Source organism: Zerene cesonia, chromosome 22 (assembly GCF_012273895.1).
Source record: "Zerene cesonia ecotype Mississippi chromosome 22, Zerene_cesonia_1.1, whole genome shotgun sequence".
NCBI classification, from domain to species: Eukaryota; Metazoa; Arthropoda; class Insecta; order Lepidoptera; family Pieridae; genus Zerene; species Zerene cesonia.
The window spans coordinates 4,348,660-4,367,372 of record NC_052123.1 but is presented as its reverse complement, the minus strand read 5'-3'; the positions used below and the strand labels follow the sequence as shown (position 1 = coordinate 4,367,372).

At 32.7% G+C, this 18,713-nt stretch overlaps 2 protein-coding genes across 2 annotated transcripts; both read left to right on the top strand.

The window, feature by feature from the left end:
• The first annotated feature begins 7,079 nt into the window (after positions 1-7,079).
• Positions 7,080-12,690, top strand: LOC119836066 (tubulin-specific chaperone E). The gene is made up of 7 exons (XM_038361280.1): positions 7,080-7,455; positions 8,822-8,928; positions 9,258-9,437; positions 9,833-10,247; positions 10,568-10,699; positions 11,815-11,971; positions 12,260-12,690. The coding sequence occupies exons 1-7, from the start codon at positions 7,108-7,110 to the stop codon at positions 12,571-12,573; spliced, it is 1,653 nt and encodes a 550-aa protein (XP_038217208.1). The 5' UTR covers positions 7,080-7,107; the 3' UTR covers positions 12,574-12,690.
• A 588-nt stretch (positions 12,691-13,278) lies between these two features.
• Positions 13,279-17,092, top strand: LOC119836073 (ADP-ribosylation factor-like protein 13B). The gene is made up of 6 exons (XM_038361287.1): positions 13,279-13,627; positions 14,007-14,106; positions 14,767-15,331; positions 15,580-15,745; positions 15,973-16,110; positions 16,980-17,092. The coding sequence occupies exons 1-6, from the start codon at positions 13,279-13,281 to the stop codon at positions 17,090-17,092; spliced, it is 1,431 nt and encodes a 476-aa protein (XP_038217215.1).
• The last annotated feature ends 1,621 nt before the right edge of the window (positions 17,093-18,713 follow it).

Here is an 18,713-nt window from a genome sequence, read left to right as displayed (position 1 = left end):
AGGTAAAATATTATTGTAATCAGATTCAGGTTTTGTAAAAAAAAAATTGTCAAAAAAAGAAATATACGAGAGGTTAGTCTCATAGGAGGTATGTGTGTATGTGTGCGTGTGATGATGAGGTTAAAGACTACATGTTCCTTTAGGACTTCGCCTACCATACCAAGTCTGTGCCACTCTGTATATACTTATGTATTATGAACTATTGAGTCCATTGTACAATTTGTGAAAAAAAATTCTTACCGCTGGCCCAATAGCTGGACTAAGTCAATCAATCAACTCAACTTCCCTAAATAAACCTCAATTCAAGCAAACTTAATAACGCATTTCGAAGCTCCGATAAATGATATAGACCTGATATGGACTTTTTTTTCAATGGAACGCACCAAGATCAAATGATATAGACCTACTTACGCGTAGACGAGTCAAGGACAAAATCTGATGAAATGATAGCATAACATAGTATGATTGCATATAATATTAAAATGCACTCGCAAGTGTACAATTATTAATTGCTCATGCGTTATACGTAATCATTTAATAATCCAGTAATTGCATTGATGAAAGATTAGTCATTGGAACATGATGATAAATGTGAAAAACGATTATATCGCACCTCCGTCTATTAATGAGAATTCTTTTGTTTTTATCGTTTTTTCTCCTATATTATTAACAGCCAGTTAGTTTAAAAACTAGGTAGGCACCTTCTTTTTGGACTTACGGAGGGTAAACTTCAATAAATTTAAAAAGTAAATAAAGTAGTAAAAAAAAATTAACTCATATTCGGTTCAGTTGTATATTTGTATGTACTACTTTAGACTTGATTTTGACCCACTATAAACGGACAGATAAAATTAAAACTTTGTATACTAATAAAGGATCGATAATAATACAATAAGTTTATCGTATTATCCTGATACATAAAATAGCCGCGAAAGGAGTGTTTTTTACTTTTTTAAGTATATTTAAATATTATTTTAATTCAATCGTTAGTGAACTTTATACAAACTCATTTAAAACAATTTCAATTGATTACTAAAGACCGTATTTAATATAACATACATCTATATTTTATAACAAATAAATACACCAAACGCACACGCTTTCCAAAATCAATATATCATTAAGAAAATAATTAAAACAAGCACGCGGCTAACTCATTAGCCGCCGCGTCCTATAGGGCGATTTCAAAGTTTTATTGTCACCAATTGTTGCATGCGTGTAAATTATATTTGTCGGTGGGACGCAGTAATTTAGGTGACAATTTAGAGAACGCCACATAATTTGTGCTGTGACGTCACGACAACGCAAACTACGAAGCTGCAGGGTATACGACAGCAGAGCTATAATCCACTTACATGAATGCTGGGCATAACATAGAACTGCTTAAAATGCTGGATCTTTGATCATAAATGTAACAAACTAGATATGTAACCCTATTTGAGGAATATGTTTGTTTGTAATGGGTAAACTCAAAAACTACTGGACCAATTTTAAAAATTCTTTCACCATTAGAAAGCTGCAACTTCACTGAGTGACATAGGCTATATATGTACCACGGGCGAAGCCGGGGCGAACAGCTAATTTTTAACATAAAACTAAACCGCCTTCAAAATGTCGGAACTAAACCGAATTTAAAATTAAACAAAGAATCATAAAAATTTGTTCATACACTCGAAAATTCTGAGATAAGAAACCCAAAAAAAAAAAGAAGTTGAATTGAGAACTTCCTCCTTTTCTTTAGGTTGGTTGATAAAACACTTACAATTATGTATCGTATATCCTACTTCCTATCCTACTAATCCTACTTCCTACTAAACTAATATTGTAAATGCGAAAGTTTGTAAGGATGTGTGTGCATTTGTTGCTCTTTCACGCAAAAACTACTGACCCGAATGCAAGGAAATTTGGTACGTAGATAGCTGGACAACTGGATTAACACATAGGCAACTTTTTATCCCGATATTCCTACGGGATACGGACTTACGCGGGTGAAACTAGTATGTATATATTATAGAATCACAATTCTATTTTTAAACTAAACACACAAAAAAATCCATACTCAATCACCTCCAACTATAAAGAATGCCATACAAACATCAATTTCCGTTGAGTATAACTTTTAAACGAATGAACAGTTATAATGTCAAACATTCAGTCATACGGGTGAGGCCATCCACAGATCTAGCATAAGCAAACATACAATATGCATTATCAATGAATTATTAATAGCAGATCGCCTTGAAAATGACGAGCAAGCGACGTATATGGCGGAATAATTTAATATAAAATAAAATGAGCATATCCGGTGAGAAATGTTAAACTGAATGGATAAGAAATGTTCTTTCGAAAGAATACATCAACCATGATATTACTTGTCCTGCAACCTAACAGATATATGAGTCGGTACAATGCGATAAAATCATCCAATAAATGAAAAAGTTGCTCTATAAAGATTATTATTATTATATGACTTATGAAGTCGCTTTTTGACGTACAGCTCTATCTTTTCTGTATCTTTTTTGTTGTTTAAGCCTTTTTCAATTTAGCAAACCTATACTAAAAATATAAGGCTGAAGAGTTTGTTTGTGTTTTTGAACGCGCTAATATCATGAACTACTCAGCCAATGTGTTTCAATGTTAGACATTGCATTGGTAAAAGGGTTCACTGAGTGCTATAAGCCATATATGTATGTACAGCGGGCGAAGTCAGAGCGAACCGCTAGTATACAGTACACAAACAATCTATTACTCACTTACATAAGCAAGGTGTGACATGTTTCACAAGAGTTCTACACTTTTGGAAAAAAGAAGCCTAGCCAAGGAGAAAGAACTGGCTTCTTATTCTTAATCCAGTGATCTTCAACAATTTTTAGCATTACAGACAGACAGACACACTTCTGCATAAATAATATCAGTATCTATACCAATAAATAATAGTTTGTGGAGGATTAACCTTCAAAATAAATAATACATTATATTGAGTGTTTTAAATGAATACCCAAGTGAGATTAAATTATATTTAAGCTCGACCATTTGCTAAATTAAAAGTCATAAGTTAATTGTAGTGTATGGCTCATGACCTAGCATAACAATTAATTAATAGTTAAAACCCTAATGATAACAATAATAGACTTGTTTCAGTAATGTAATTTTTTAATATCACTATCATATATAATTTAATATCACTACAAGCTTCACTAATATATGTAAATGCAAAAGTCTCACTGTGAAACTCTGTCCGTCTGTCTTGAACATTTTGTTTTGGATGAAATTATCAAAATAGATGGTGACCTGAGGAGAAAGGACATGTGTTATTAATGGCTATTACTTATCTTTAAACGCCATATAGTAAATAGATATATTAGAGTGAGTAGGATAAAAAAAAATGCAAAAAGAATTACACATGCACACCCTAAGCGATACCAAGTTATTACAACAAAAACAACCAAATAATGTGGCGACTAGTATCCTACTAATATTATAAATGGGAAAGTTTGTAAGGATGTGTGCGTTGTTGCTCTTTCACACAAAAACTACTAAACCGATTGCAATGAAATTTGGTATGTATACAGTTGGACAACTGGAATAACATATAGGCAACTTTATATCCCGATATTCCTACGGGATACGGACTTACGCGGGTGAAACCGCGGGGTGGAGCTAGTGTCTTTATACAGCGGACACATTGATTACGTGAATAGAACACAAAATAGTTGTATTACACCTTTATTGTGCACTGTATCATTGCAGCTAATAAACAATTAATATTATTTTTTTTATTACCTAGTTTAAACCTTTCGCAATAAAATATTCTATCATCAATGAGGTAATGAAAATATGGACCTAATCATACTATAAACAGAGAATGTGATTTCAATGATATAATCTCTCAATGTCTAATACAATGCAATGGAACAATGGAGGTTTAATCTTTCTTTTACTGATTATTTTTATTAACTGACTTCCAAAAAAAGGCAGTTCTAAATTGACCATAGACTTCAACCAACTTCAAACAAAGAAGAGGTAACTATCAATTCAACTGAATTTCTTGTTGTGATTGTTACTTCATTACTTTTTTCTGGGTGAACGGATTTTTTTATTTGAAAGCTGGTGCCTCCAGATTGGTCCCGTTTCGTTTTGGTTCTGACAATATGAAGGTTTGAGTTTTGTTGTTAAAAATGAGAACAGTTTTTTTAAAGACACAGTACAGTAGGTACAGGTTACAATGACATAAATTTGTTAATATGATCTATCTATCTATACAAACATAATAAAAAGGAAAAGTTTTTTGTTTGTTTGTACCCAAAAGGCTCCAAAACCACTGGTCTGACTTTGAAATTTTTTTCAATGAAAGAAAGCTACATTATTGCCGAGTGCTATAGGATATTTTTTACCCTCGAAATATAACCACAGACAAAGCCGGGGCAGACAGCAAGTATAATATAAAGAAAAGAAAGTTGTCTTAGTTATGCAGCTTATAACTTAAAAACGGCTGAATGGTTAACATTGTTTTTTGATTTGTCCTCATTTGGATTAGGAACAGGTGGAACTGGGGCTCGCAGTTAGTTAAAATATATAAATATATAATAAAGTTATAATTATAAAAATAATATGCGAAGCAATTGCCTGAAGTTCACATATATTACATCAATTAGTTGCACTTTATTACGCAATTAATTCATAGAATAGATTAAATTAACAATGCACAATTCAATTTGAAAATGTTTTCCATGAAAATTACTAATGCAATAATCATACAATGTACATGTAGATATGCGAAAATTCGCGAACAATAAGCAAATAGTTATATCATGTTTCTAAAAAAAATTCGAAAACTTTCAGTGATAGACTGACTGCATCGTTTTATTTTATTTATTTTTTATTGCGCATCGTAATAAATAATGAAAATTATAGCAATTTCCTATAACACTCTTATCAGTTATTCACCTTTGATATCGAATAAAAATGAGTTCAGATTTGATAAAATTACAGAATAAATACATCGATTTAATTGCAGCGAGGGCGTTAGTCACACCAACTTTCCCTTCATACAGAGCTCACCCTAATTCAAAGAAAAAATTACGTGTCGTCCTTACAGAGTCATTCTCATAAATTGATTCCCAAATTCAAGGTCAACCCATGCAGGGTTCAGCTCGAGGGAGGAACGAAAATAATATTTAGAACCAACGTGTGGGGTACGATACGAATGACGAGAAACAAAAATCAATATTTAATTGCATTCGACTGAGTAAATTGTTCATTCATTCTGTACCGTAACAATGTATTTACATAAAACACCAAGCTTCATACAATTTCATTCATGAAACTATAATAATTATGCCCATAATTATTTGATCGATGTACCATGACAGGGATGTCTGTTTACGTTATATTAACTCGGTCATAAACCTAGCTAGAGAACAAACAGATGGACGAGAAAGGGTAAATAATAAAGTTTAATTATAGATCGACGCGTGCGAGTTTATATTAGATATTATTTATTTGTTTTCATCGCGAAAGCTCAACGAAATGTACATACCTCATTTTTATTATGTATCCTTTGTCAAAATCAATTCTGATGCACTATTGCACAGCACGGAACAATTGTTCACTTAAAAACAGCATATTTTCACAAACACACGCGAACATTTCAAAATTATCGACTCAAATACACGGCTGGCACTTCGAGGGTGGCCATTTTTGTCAAAAATCAAAAGCACTGTCTGTTTTTTCGTTTACGTTCCGATTTTCTCACTTTTCGGCGAATATTTGTGCGAGAGGACGCTAGCACTGCAAGTCGACGACAGTAGCGAATTAAAAAAAATCACCGAGATCTGCCGGTCATACACCTTCCATTTAGAGTAACATTCATTCAAAATGTTTTATTATTTTTTCAAATACTGTCTATTGTTGCTGTATTAAAGTTTACTTAATAAACGAATAATACTATAACGCTTAGTAAATTCACTTTAAATTTATTTGCAGAATGAATATTTAATTTAATATAAATCTGGAAATCTATTATAATTTTCGTCCTTATTTAGAGTCTCTTTAACGGGGTCGCGTTATAGCTGAACAATGACCGACCAATCAAGTTTGAGAGGTTAATAGTTGAGTCTGACACAAAATTATACAAGTGCTGCCATCTATTGAGTATCTGTGAAGTTAAAATTCTTATTAATTAAACTTACTTTTATCAAATTTTATAGAAAGGCTGCCATAGATTAAACCGTTGCCCCTTTCTAAGGTAGTTTTGCCCAGAAAAAAATAGCCTCGTCATGAATCGGGCCAGCTCGCACCCGTAACATGTATGGATAACATCCCCGCCTCCCCTTTATGTAAAATAAATTATAAGTTAAAACTAATATTGGTCTATCATCATCTAAAATTTTGTCAAATTCTGCTCAATGGTTTTTACGATTGACGCACATGCGAATGAATTTAGATACCTTACAACAATGGTTATTTGATAACAAAAGTAAAAATACAATAATTTTTTTTTAATGTTTTCAAGAAATACTAACAAAATTTTACACAACTTAAATAAAATCAAAGTAACTGTGTCATACGTTAATTGTCTTATAAAAATGTAAAAGTGATAGTGATAAGATAACTGTATCATGCATGTATGTTTATTCTTTTGATGGCATTTCAACAAGGTACTGAAAATCAACGCTTCACATTACGTATAGCGCATACTAAGTATTTACCCCTTTTTAGCACATTATGATATAAGTCCACATTTTTATTTCAATGTCAATTTGTAAGGAATTTGTGTTCCTTAATAATACAAATTAGTAGGAATAATGTTGTAATATTATGATGTGTATTAATATAATCGTATTTTGGTGACGATGTTTATTCGTTTCTTCACCTCAGAATATTAAATAGACTTTTCAGAGGATACATATAAATATTATGATATTTTCTTTAAAGCTTTAGGACAATGTATGTGGCAGCCCCACATCCATAACGACCGAGAGTCTATTGACTTCCTTGTTAAATGTTTAATGTCAGCTTGACAGTTGTCATACGCAGAGCTTTCCGAAAAGAGATCAATCTGTTTTTCTTTTGATAAATAGTTCCTTTTTCGAAAACATAAAAATAATGGTGGGCGCTATGCCTGTAAATTTAATACCAAAATTTTGTAACGGCGCCATGGACAGTCACAATGGTTCCGATGACAACGAAATTCAAGTGTCGATTGGTAGTAGGGTAAAAAGCAATGACGATTTTGGTACTGTGAAATATATTGGTGAAGTCCAGGGATATAAAGGGATTTGGTATGGTGTTGAGTGGGATAACGTTGAGCGCGGGAAACACGACGGATGTGTTGATGGTATACAGTATTTCAAAGCGACGACGCCTGGAGCGGGCTCTTTTATACGACCTAATAAAATCTCCCCTATGAAAACCTGTGCAGAGGCCATACAGATGTATTACGGAGATCGCGAGGTAAGATATAATATAAATTTTTAATCTGTTTTCCACATTATATATAATTAAAACTATATAGTTATGTTCAATACGCATACAAATGAATTATGAATCATCCACACCCACACAAAAGACTGTTTTGATAAGTGTTGTTTTTGTTTTCTTAATTATAAACAGCTATTAATATATTGAAAATGTAGGTTAATTATGTGGCCTAATTTAACTTTTGTTGTTTTATTTCATATAAAATTAATAAAAAAGGCATATAAGTAATTTCTCACTAGTTGTATCAAATTAAAAGCATAGGGCATGTATTTAACCCATATGCTATATAAAATGTTGAGTTCCACATGAAACAGTATTTATTTTTGCTTTTTACAAAAGTTAAAATACTTAAAATATCTAAAATTCTGTTGAAATATAAATTTTAAGAAACTTGTTTGTGACACTCATATACAGTAAAAACCAACTGTCTCAACCTGATATGTTGGTATACAGGATATAAGAAAGCATGACTTATTAAAATTGTAAAAAAAAAAATTATATTACATGTTGCATTCTAAGTTATTTGTGCCTATGTAGCTAAAAGGAGAGCCCAAAAATTTTGTTTTTATGTCATTGTCGGCAAAGGATCTAGTTGGTTTCCTGATGGTAAGCACTACCACTGCCCATGAACATTTGGAGAGGTGTTAGGCAATTGTAGACTTACATCTCTACAAATGGATTGTTGACATCAAATTGGAAAGGGATTAAGAAAAGACTGACGATAGGAATAAAAGAAAGAACTGTGAAGGGAAAGGAAAAGGATACGAGCCATTAGTGAAAGAAAAAAGAGGCTCTATGCTTCTCGAGGAGTTAAAGGAACGATCATCAACTATCATGCATCAAGGATATTTTGACATGAAAAAATCAGATTGCTTGTCCATATATTAGCATGTGTTTTATTCATTAATAAAGTATGTGTTTAGTGAACCAATCTATGTGAATAATTAATATATATAAATAATAATATATATTCCATAAATTTTTTAGTGGATGAGTGAAAATCAATGTTTAAACTCAGTCACATACTTTGTTTCTTTCAATTGTAAGTAAAATATATTGAAAGTGAAAGAGACAAAACACAGACTAAATTTTATTTTTTAACTTGTAAGAATTAAGTTTTTCCCTTTTCCTTATATGAAAAATGGACGAAAGTTGATCCTCAGACACCCAATATGCACACAAAATTTCATAAGAATTGGTCCAGCCGTTTCAGAGGAGTTTGGGAACCAACATTGTGACATGAGAATTTTATGTATAAATCTATCACCAAATTATAAAACACGTTAACGATTCAACCAATTTGGCTGATTTTTATATTTTGATTTCGATCATATTTCAGGATGAAACAGTAGCTGCTCACCGCAGGACAGTCATCAACGAATGGAAGCGCGAAATGGGCGCACCCTTCATTGAAATGGTTGGCTTTGAGAAGATCCATCAGAAACAGTATGTATTTATGACATGTTTTCATCCCAATAGTAACTAAACAGAAGATAGAATAGCCAAGGTCTCTCATGCAAATAATCTTGTACTCATTAAGCTTTCAATTTTTTTTTACTCTTGTTTTATCAAATCATACTATCTGAGCCATACAACTTCGCCTGCTGCATGATACATTATATAAAACAATTTATATACCCTAAACTCTAAAGCGTTTCTCAATAAGTGGACACTTGAAGAGTAATTTTCCACTGGAACCAGGATAATCTGAGACAGATTTGTTCAAATGAACTCCTCAAAATTTTACTTTATGCAAAAAACGTAAACTCTTCCAGAAAGTTCGATCGCCTTCTAGAAGTGTGCGTGCACGACCAAAACGTGGCCAAGGCGGGTGACGTTTTCTCGCTCTGCCCCAATGTAAGGAGTCTCGATGTATCGCAGAATCTCTTCTCGAATTGGCGGGAAGTGATCACGTTGAGCGCTCAGCTGCCAGACTTGAGGGAATTTGATGTTAGGTGAGTAAATTTTTTATCTCAGAGTGGACCAGTAGACAACCGAACCGGTAGTTCGCCCGATGGTAAGCAATCACCGCAATCCTTGAAAATTTGCCAGAGTAGTGCTACTTTAAATTGATTGTCTGCTTTTAAGATGTAAGGGTAAGGAGTAAGGATATGCGATGGGAATGAAGGAATCGACTGGGAAGCGTAAGGAAAGGGAGACAGGCCTCTGTAATTAGTAAGAATTAATATATAATAGATATCTTGAAAAATTCTTATGTGTTTTTTTTAACGTAATGTAATCTTCTTTTTTAGGTTAGCTATTACTTTTTTCTTTGATTATGTAAATAAAATTGAAATAAAAGCATTTTTTGGAGCAGATCATATATTACAAAAGCTTTATTTTCTTCCAGTAAAAACCGCATGGCTATCGACATGCCCACAGAAACTATGATCCAGCTCTCAAAAAACTTTGCTAATTTGGAAAAACTCAACATATCTGTATGTGAATACGAATGGTCCGATCTCCTTGCTCTATCTCACCTTTGGCCAAATGTGAATGAAATCATAGCCGCCTATAACAGGATTAAAAAAATAAAGGCGCCAGATGTCACTTTGAATACACTAACAATTTTGCGTTTGGATGGCAACCCTATCGATTCTTGGTTCGAAATTTTGAATTTGGGTCACTTGAGAAATTTGAAAGCTCTGAGTTTAAATGACTGCTTTATTGAGGATATCCGGTTTAACGACGACCCAGGAAATGCGAAAGTCGATGTTTTTGAAAATTTGGAAGTTCTATTTTTGAATAGAAATAGAATTCGTGATGTAAGTATATACTATAAAAATTAAGTAAAAAAAAACGATTTATATTCGTTCTGCGTCGATTTTATGTGAATTAAATAATTTTAACGTCCAAAAAAAAAATTTTCAATGTTGCACATACTCTGATAGTCATGACCCTCCTTTTTAAATTTATTAGACACTAGATGAACACTACAAAATATACTGAAGTTTTAGATACTCCAAGCATTCTATACTTATAGCTAACTCGTAAAAAACTAGAATATTATATTTCATAAATAAAAACAGTATTCTAACTATTTAGCATTTGCTTTGTGTTTTCTAAAAAAAAAAATTATTTTCAGTGGCGGTCAGTGAGCGAATTGGACAAACTAAAGAATCTCAAGAAACTATACTTCTTAAAGAATCCAGTACAAACCACTGAGGACTACGACTCTGCATCACAGCTCATTATTGCCAAAATTGGCAATTTACAGGTGAAAAATATAGACATAGACATATACATAGACATACATTTATTCACAATCAAACACACACACAACAATTAACAAAAAAAAGACAAAACACTGAGCATAAAACAGGAAATAAGAAAAAAAAAAATAAAAACATATAAAAAGAAAAGAAATAAAATAAAAACTAAGTTAGGTTGCTGTGAAAAGGTCCAGGCTCAGCTTTATATGCCAAGAGTCAGTTGACCCATGAAGCTGTTAATTCTGCCAGAACCCAGAAGGAAGATGGATAGATTAGAAAGAAATAAATAAACACAAATAAATCAGCAATTATGTTAGGCTACATTATAGATAAATATGTTTAAGAGACAAGTGAAAGATTTGAAGGATAGAATATTTAAATTACCACAAAAATAGAAAAAAAAAAAAAAGACCAGGATATATATATAAATAACGGATAGCAAATAACAATGAGAATAATGTAAATAAATAAATAAATGCTACACAAATAACAAACAATAAAAAGTCGGAAGCTAAGATACAGTACTACTTATTAAGTTAGATTCTGTACCGACAAAAGGTGCTTCCTGTACGCACGTCGGAAGCTAAATTTAGACATTTAATAGGAGGTGGTATATTATTCCAGCATTTGGTAGCAGAGTATCTGAAGCTCCCACGAATGCTGCAGTTTTGTGCGCCGGCACTGACAACTCCTTAGTTATACTCCTAACCTCATTTCTGCTTCTCTATATATATAGATAGATTACTATTAATAATACTAAATACCTACTCCCTACGTACTATATTATAAACGCGAATTTACGCGTGTAATTCTGTCTGTTTCTAAATCACGTCTAAACAACTGAATTGTTTTGGATGAAATTTGGTACAGAGATAATTTGAGGCTCAAAAAAGGGTTTAGAATAATTTTAACCCTGGAATTGAAAAAAGTAACAAACCTATGCATCCTGTTTAGTTTATATATATATATATATACACATATTTTTACTGCAATGGATTCCTCTATCGATTTTAATAAAATCTGTACACCATGTTCAATTCGATTGAACTTAAAAGATAGGATAGTTTATATTATTTCAATAATGATAAATGCAGCTAGTAAATCATATTTTTAATTACAGGAATTAAATGGATCAACAATAACACGAGAATTACGCAGAGGCGCCGAATATGATTACATGAAACGGTATGGAGCTGAATGGAAATTGGCACAGAATGATCTTAGCACAAAGAAAGCATTTGATTTGGAACACTGTAGATTCCAAGAATTGATTGATAGTGAGTATTGTGCTTAAACATAAATGCAAACATGAGTTATCTGCAACTTATTAAGTTGATATTATTTTAAAAGAGCAACTACAGAGTTTCTTGCTGACTCTTCTTTTTTTGTGGGGTAGTAAAATTTTATTGAAAGTTTTTTTTGCCAAATACTTCGATACTGTATTAAATAAACTCTGGTTTTATGTTACTCTCCAACCGAAATCGAATCTATATGGAAGAAAATTCATTGAAGTCTTAGAATATATAATATCCGAACTAATTGAGCATTAAATCGTCTTTTTCCAGAATATGGCATTCCAGATGACAGTCTTCTCGTAAAACAGCAAAAAACAGTAACACTCACATCTCAGCTTTTAGAAATAACACTACAAGATGAAAACGGAAAAGTCATTAAGAAAAAATTTCCCTCGACAATGGCAGTTCAAAAACTGGTAACACTAGCACAAAGGCTATTCTCGAAAGGTTTTACTGGATCACCTAAGTTATATATTATGGACGACCAAATGCAAGGCGCTGAAATACAACTTGACAATGTAATGAAAGATTTAGCATTCTTCTCAATCAAAAATGGCGACAAAATTATTGTCAGATTCAGCTAATGTGCAATTTCGATTTATGGTACTAGCAACACTCATTATGGCTACATTGTTTTTATTGGCGCGTAATTTAATATTTTATTTCAAAGTTTAGCTTTGTAAATAAACAGAAATTGTACCTGTATTTATTATTTTATTTTGAAAATAAATGTCCTATGTATTTTTTAAAATGTCTTTTATTAAATAGATGATAATACACTATGTTGGTTTGATGGTTTGTGGGAAAAAAGGTATTTTAAAAATAATATTACGAGTTTTAATATTAATAAGATTATATAAAATATATTTTTATTTTTGACCTTCCTATCATTGTTAAGGTTATGATATCTCAAAAACAATATTTAATTACCTTGCATAAACACCTGTTACCTTGGCGACAGGTATTTTATGTATTTCTGATTCGGATTATAATATCGATTGTGATACAGTTATACGAAGTTTTACCTTATATTGTAATATTTAAAAAACTTGGTAATGATTATTAAAAATAATAAAAATTAAACATTTACCCACATTTAAACGATTGTCAATGTTTATTTTGACATAACACTGGCCACATAAAACTCGATCGCTATTGGTAACCGTTGTGTCAACAAAAAAAAAAAGATACATAGAAATGGCGGCGAGCGACAAATTCAAAGTTGATTGAAAATTTTGTGATGAAAACCAGTGATAGTATCGCCAATTTAGTGTTATAAGTTATTAATTATGGGTAACTGTTGGGGCGTGTTTCGGCGGCGTCGAATACGTCGTCATATTGTGCTTATATTAATAGGTTTAGACAACGCGGGTAAGACGAAAACTGTGAATAATTTAGCTGGCGAAAATGAAGATAAAGTTTTACCCACAGTTGGTTTTAAGGCTGTGAATTTAGTACATAAAGATACGCCTGTAACGATATACGATTTGGGCGGCGGGCCGCAATTCAGGCAAATATGGTCTCAATATTATAGTGAAGTTCATGGTGTTATTTTTGTAATAGATTCTAGCGATTATTCGCGCTTGGATGAGTGTAAAGTTGTATTAGAAGAGGTTTTATCGCACGATAAAATATCAGGTACGTTTTTTGTATCTCTTATCAGTGTTATGAGGAAATAATTGGATATGCCATGCCGCTGGCTTTTGTAATTTAATTAAAAGTTGTTATTAGTTATATTGTAGGTATCAATAATACTTAAAGTAAACAACATACTTCAGCAATAGTACATATAAAGAAAATTAAGTTACATGTAGAATCTAATAGAGTTGTTAATTCACAATTCTCAAATTATCCATAGAATATGTATAGAAAGACATAATTTATTTCTAATTAGAAAATTTCAATACATTCCTTTTGTAATCTACCAAACATCAACTATTCGTTTTAAATTTATAAAATGGGTCCCAAATATTACATATATTATAGAAGTATAGTATTATGTTATCTGTGGTTATAGGCAAGCCTGTTCTAGTGCTAGCCAACAAACAGGACAAGACTGGTGCTTTGGATGACATTGATGTGGTGGAGAAACTGAATATTGAACCTTTAGTTAATAAGTAAGTACTAAAAATTTTAATATATTGGAATGTATATTTCAAAAAATCTTTTATCTAGGAGAGCATAAAACACCTGACAAAAATATATTTGATTATAAATAAAGTGTTATAATTTATTATATTATATTCATAAATGATTATTAAATTATTCATAAATGATTTGCTACACCAAAAAAAAGAGATAGGAAAACTTATCAAAAAATATCCCCTTTTCTAAATCAGAGTCAAGTTAGGATTTAAGATGTCATAAGCACTAACCATTATAGAAAAATGTTTAATCATAGCAGATGGAATACCAAAGCATATACGGACGTATACGCGTATACACGCGCATACGCGGAGCTTCACACACACAGCCACCGTAGTTCACACATGCGCGTTTAAGCACCCACAAATGCACACATACATTAAAGAAAAAAGGACTCAAAAAAGAGGTGTCGATCTGGCAGGACACAGAAGGTTTATCACCTACTGGTCCATATAAAAAAAAACTTCGATCTATGAAATAGATGTATTTCATCTGCCCCATATGGCATACCCCACCTGGGACTCTACTTTTTTTATGCGCAAATAAACACGACACGACATGTACGACGGTCTACCGCAAGTTTTTCATCAAATCCAATAATAACATTCAATATGCGTATTTTTCCTTACCAGGTACAGATGTCCAACTCTGGTGGAGTCGTACACTGCGCAAGCGACGCCGACTAAATCGCGAAAAATCGACCCCGGCCTCAAGAAAGGCTACCACTGGCTCCTGAACTATATCGTGCGCCGTTACGGTGACATAAACCTGCGCGTACAGACAGACATACACACGGAGTTGGAACGCAGGCGACAAATGACCAGATCGAACAGAGGTTCTCAGACTTTCACAGCGCTGAGCGACGATATAGCCACTCAAACGGGCTTTGAGAACCCCAACTTTGAGTTACCAAAGGAGAAAGACAATGGCTTGATTGTGGTCAAACCGATTAAAGTGAATAACGATTCGACGATTACTATAGAGAGTATGGATTCGGATAGTACGTCCGTGAAGCCCAAACTGTCTCCCCTGTTCGGGAGGAGGGAGGAGGAGGGGAGTAACTCGAGTGTGGTGAAAGTGGAGTTGGAACCTAGGAGTGAATTTCGGAAGTTGTCGCCGATCGTAAGGAATAGGGGGGTGAACCATATAGATTTTAAAAATCGCCCCCAGTCCAGCCCGACGTATAAAAAGAATACGGTATTTGTCATGTTTTTAGATCTTTTTTTTTGTTTCTAACTAATGTAGGGATCATAGTGGTTCAGGTTTAAAAGGATCATGTTTCACATATCACACGCTTTTATAGCTTTACCGGTATGTCTGTATGTAACAGACTTCTTTCGACTCAATTTTGACCTACTTTAAACGGATAGATTCAATTTAAACTTGGTACTCTGATCTAGGATTGGTGATAATGTTAAATAAAAACACTGTACAAAAATTTGCAGTTACCGCTCAGCAAGAATTCCTCCATAGTAGAAGTCTCGAAGCAGACAAAGGATGTTATTTTCACTGACGGGTCTCGAACCCTGGACTCTGGCAAGAAACATCGAGTTTTGGTTAACGATGTTGAACTGATGCAGATGCATCGAGAGATCGTGCTTACTGAACGAGGTATGGGTTGGTTGATTGATTGATTGATTGAAAGAATGTATTTTTTTCAAAACAACTAAAAAGCTGGCTAAAAACACAAATTGGAAAATGAAAGTGATCACCTTTTAAATTTTTCCAAAAACTTTATTTTTTATTTGTGTATACGAGTATTACAGCCGATAAATTTGAATTTAGAATAATTGAGTGAGTAAATTCAAATTAAAAAAAAAATTAATTTCGAATTACAGATCACCCAAAAGCGCTCTCCGACACGATATCCGCCGCCGCCCCGCCGCCGCTGAGCGCCCGCCCCGCCTCCGCCTCGCAGCTCGTCCGCCGCCAGCTCGAGATCTGCTCGCAGCAACGCCGCAGACTCAGCTTGCGATGTTAGTTCATTATAATTATCATAATAATCGTTACGCAATAGATATAACCCTAACTACCAACATAGATATAACACTAAATACCGATATAGATAAAGAACTAAATATTACATTACATGTGGCACTAAAAACAACTATAAATACCACAACAGATAAATAAGAATAAAAACTAGTAACAAGGATTAATATAATAAATATAGCACTAACTACCACATTACATACAGCACTCGCACTTAAGAACATGAAGATATTGTACAGTGCTAAAGTGTAGATGAGTCAACTTACCGAAAGCATTAGACATATTATGCAAGATAGTCATAAAATTAGTGTATGTAGCAGTCACAACAGAAGTATCTATGTAAAAAGGCTAGAGCATTAATTTTGACGAGACAACGTCTTAAATTAGGTTGCGACTCGGAGGCACTTATGAAAAAGTGTATCGCCCGGTAACGTTACGTTATGAGTCACCGAACTATGATCGGTCCGCCGCGCGCGCAGCACTAGAGAATTAGGCGCATTGAATCGGCGCGTGCTTGTGTCTCTGTCTCTGTCTTTCTCGAGCGTTCTTGGCGTTGGAAAAAAAGACGTTGTCACGTAAAATCTTCGCCCGTTAAACCGACTTTACAGGCAACCATTTTTTTCACTATTTTTTGCTGCTGTTACCGTACGTTTTACTTTTCACTTTTTTGTAATATAATAATCTAGTCCAACGTTAAAATCTATGATCGTCCTTGAGGTACCGCCTAGAGGGACCTATTCCTGAGTATTTGCTATTTCTTATATATACAAATAATACATTCCCACTTATATGTAGATAAAGAGGTTAAATCCCATGTAATATAAAATAAAATAATCATAGATTAATGTCGCAGATATGCAACGCAACAAAACTAGCCCCGAGCGTACGTCCATGTTGCTTTACGAGCCGACTAAGCAGAGACAATTGGACAAGGGCGATTTCGAACACGCCACCACCATTAATTGAATGGTGAGTGCTACATTTCTATATTTATATGTATTTGAATACGAAAATATATATCTAGCTAGCGGGCGAAAGCCGCGGCTTTGCAGTTGAATTATATTTTTTTATTGTAACTCAACTTACATATGACAATCTGCCGTTATTTCAACATGGCAGATATTTAAAATTTAATTATTTTTTGATATTTTTTTTTTTCAGGTTTCAGTTCTTGTTACAAGCGAAGTGTATTCGTTAATTTATATAATATTTTTATGATAAGTCTAGATTTGTTTTCTATTTAGGTGATTTTGTGGAAAAGTAAATTTTTTGTTGTGTTTATACAGGGTGTCCCGAAATTAGGTGAAAATTGATTTTAGAAATTATTAGTATAAAAACTCGATTTGGGCTTTTGATGTTTAATTTTAGGACACTAATTTAACTATATTTTGTTATACATGTCTGGGACCAATAGTTTATACCTACACATATAACATATAATTAAAAATACCACTTTATACAAAAGTAAAAGTATTGTCGATTTAACACATTTTGAAAGTTATATTTAATAAGTTAATTTGTTTGAAAAAGACTTTCATGTTTTTGTATTATTTAAATATATTTAAAACAGGGTATAAAAATATTCACTAAACAAAATATGTAGATATATTACATAGTGAGCGAAACGTCGAATTTTTCTTTATTGTAGTCATTTTAGCAGTATAAAAATAATATTAGTAAATATTTTAGAAATTTATGTCAAGTCTTGATGAAACATTATCTTGAAAGAGGGAAAATTTATAATAAAGTTTAGAAAAGTGGTTTTAGTAGAAAATAGATTATCTGTGGTCTAATTATAAAAAAGTATAAGATTTGATGTCTGATGAAAAGAAATTAAATAAAAAGGCAGATATAGAATTCTGGAAAGGCCAAAAAATATGAAAGGGCCAATGCATTTGCCCCATACAAGGGGCATTAGCATACCCCCAGTAGAGCAAGGGTCTATAATATGTATTTATATGATTCTATTCTAAGATAGGAAGTTCAAATATGTATTTCAAACGTTATTAATGTAAATGTTAAAGAAAATATTAAATAGCAATTTAGTTTTGTATTTTGAATACGAAGTTTATTAATAAATAATATAAAATAACTGTTTTGTGATTTATTTGGTTCTTTCCTATTTGTTTTTTGGAAGCATTCTTCCTATTGAATTACTCCTGGAATAAGCGTTCAGGAGTTCAATGTATTTGTTTTATTCTATGCCTGAACCGAATTCCTTTTATAGAGAAGGTACTGGAAAAATGTTTTAAAAGCTGGTCCTGATTTATATTAGATTTTATTGGTAGCGTCAAATAATATACCTATATGTTTAGGCGCATTAGTTTGTGGTAGCGCTATCTGACTAGTATATAGTTATCTGTGAGTACTATCCCCTTTAGTTAGAAAGACTACTGAGGAATTTTTTCATTCGTATTTCTACGTTAAAAGAATCTGGGCTCAAGTTGTTCAAATCATAAGTAAGGCACGTTTCTACGCATTATTTAAAATTCCACAAACTTATGGTCCATAAAGTAATATGTTAATTACAAATAACGAAAAATAAAGGTACGTCAAGAAGTGTTTTAGGCTTATCATCACATATGTA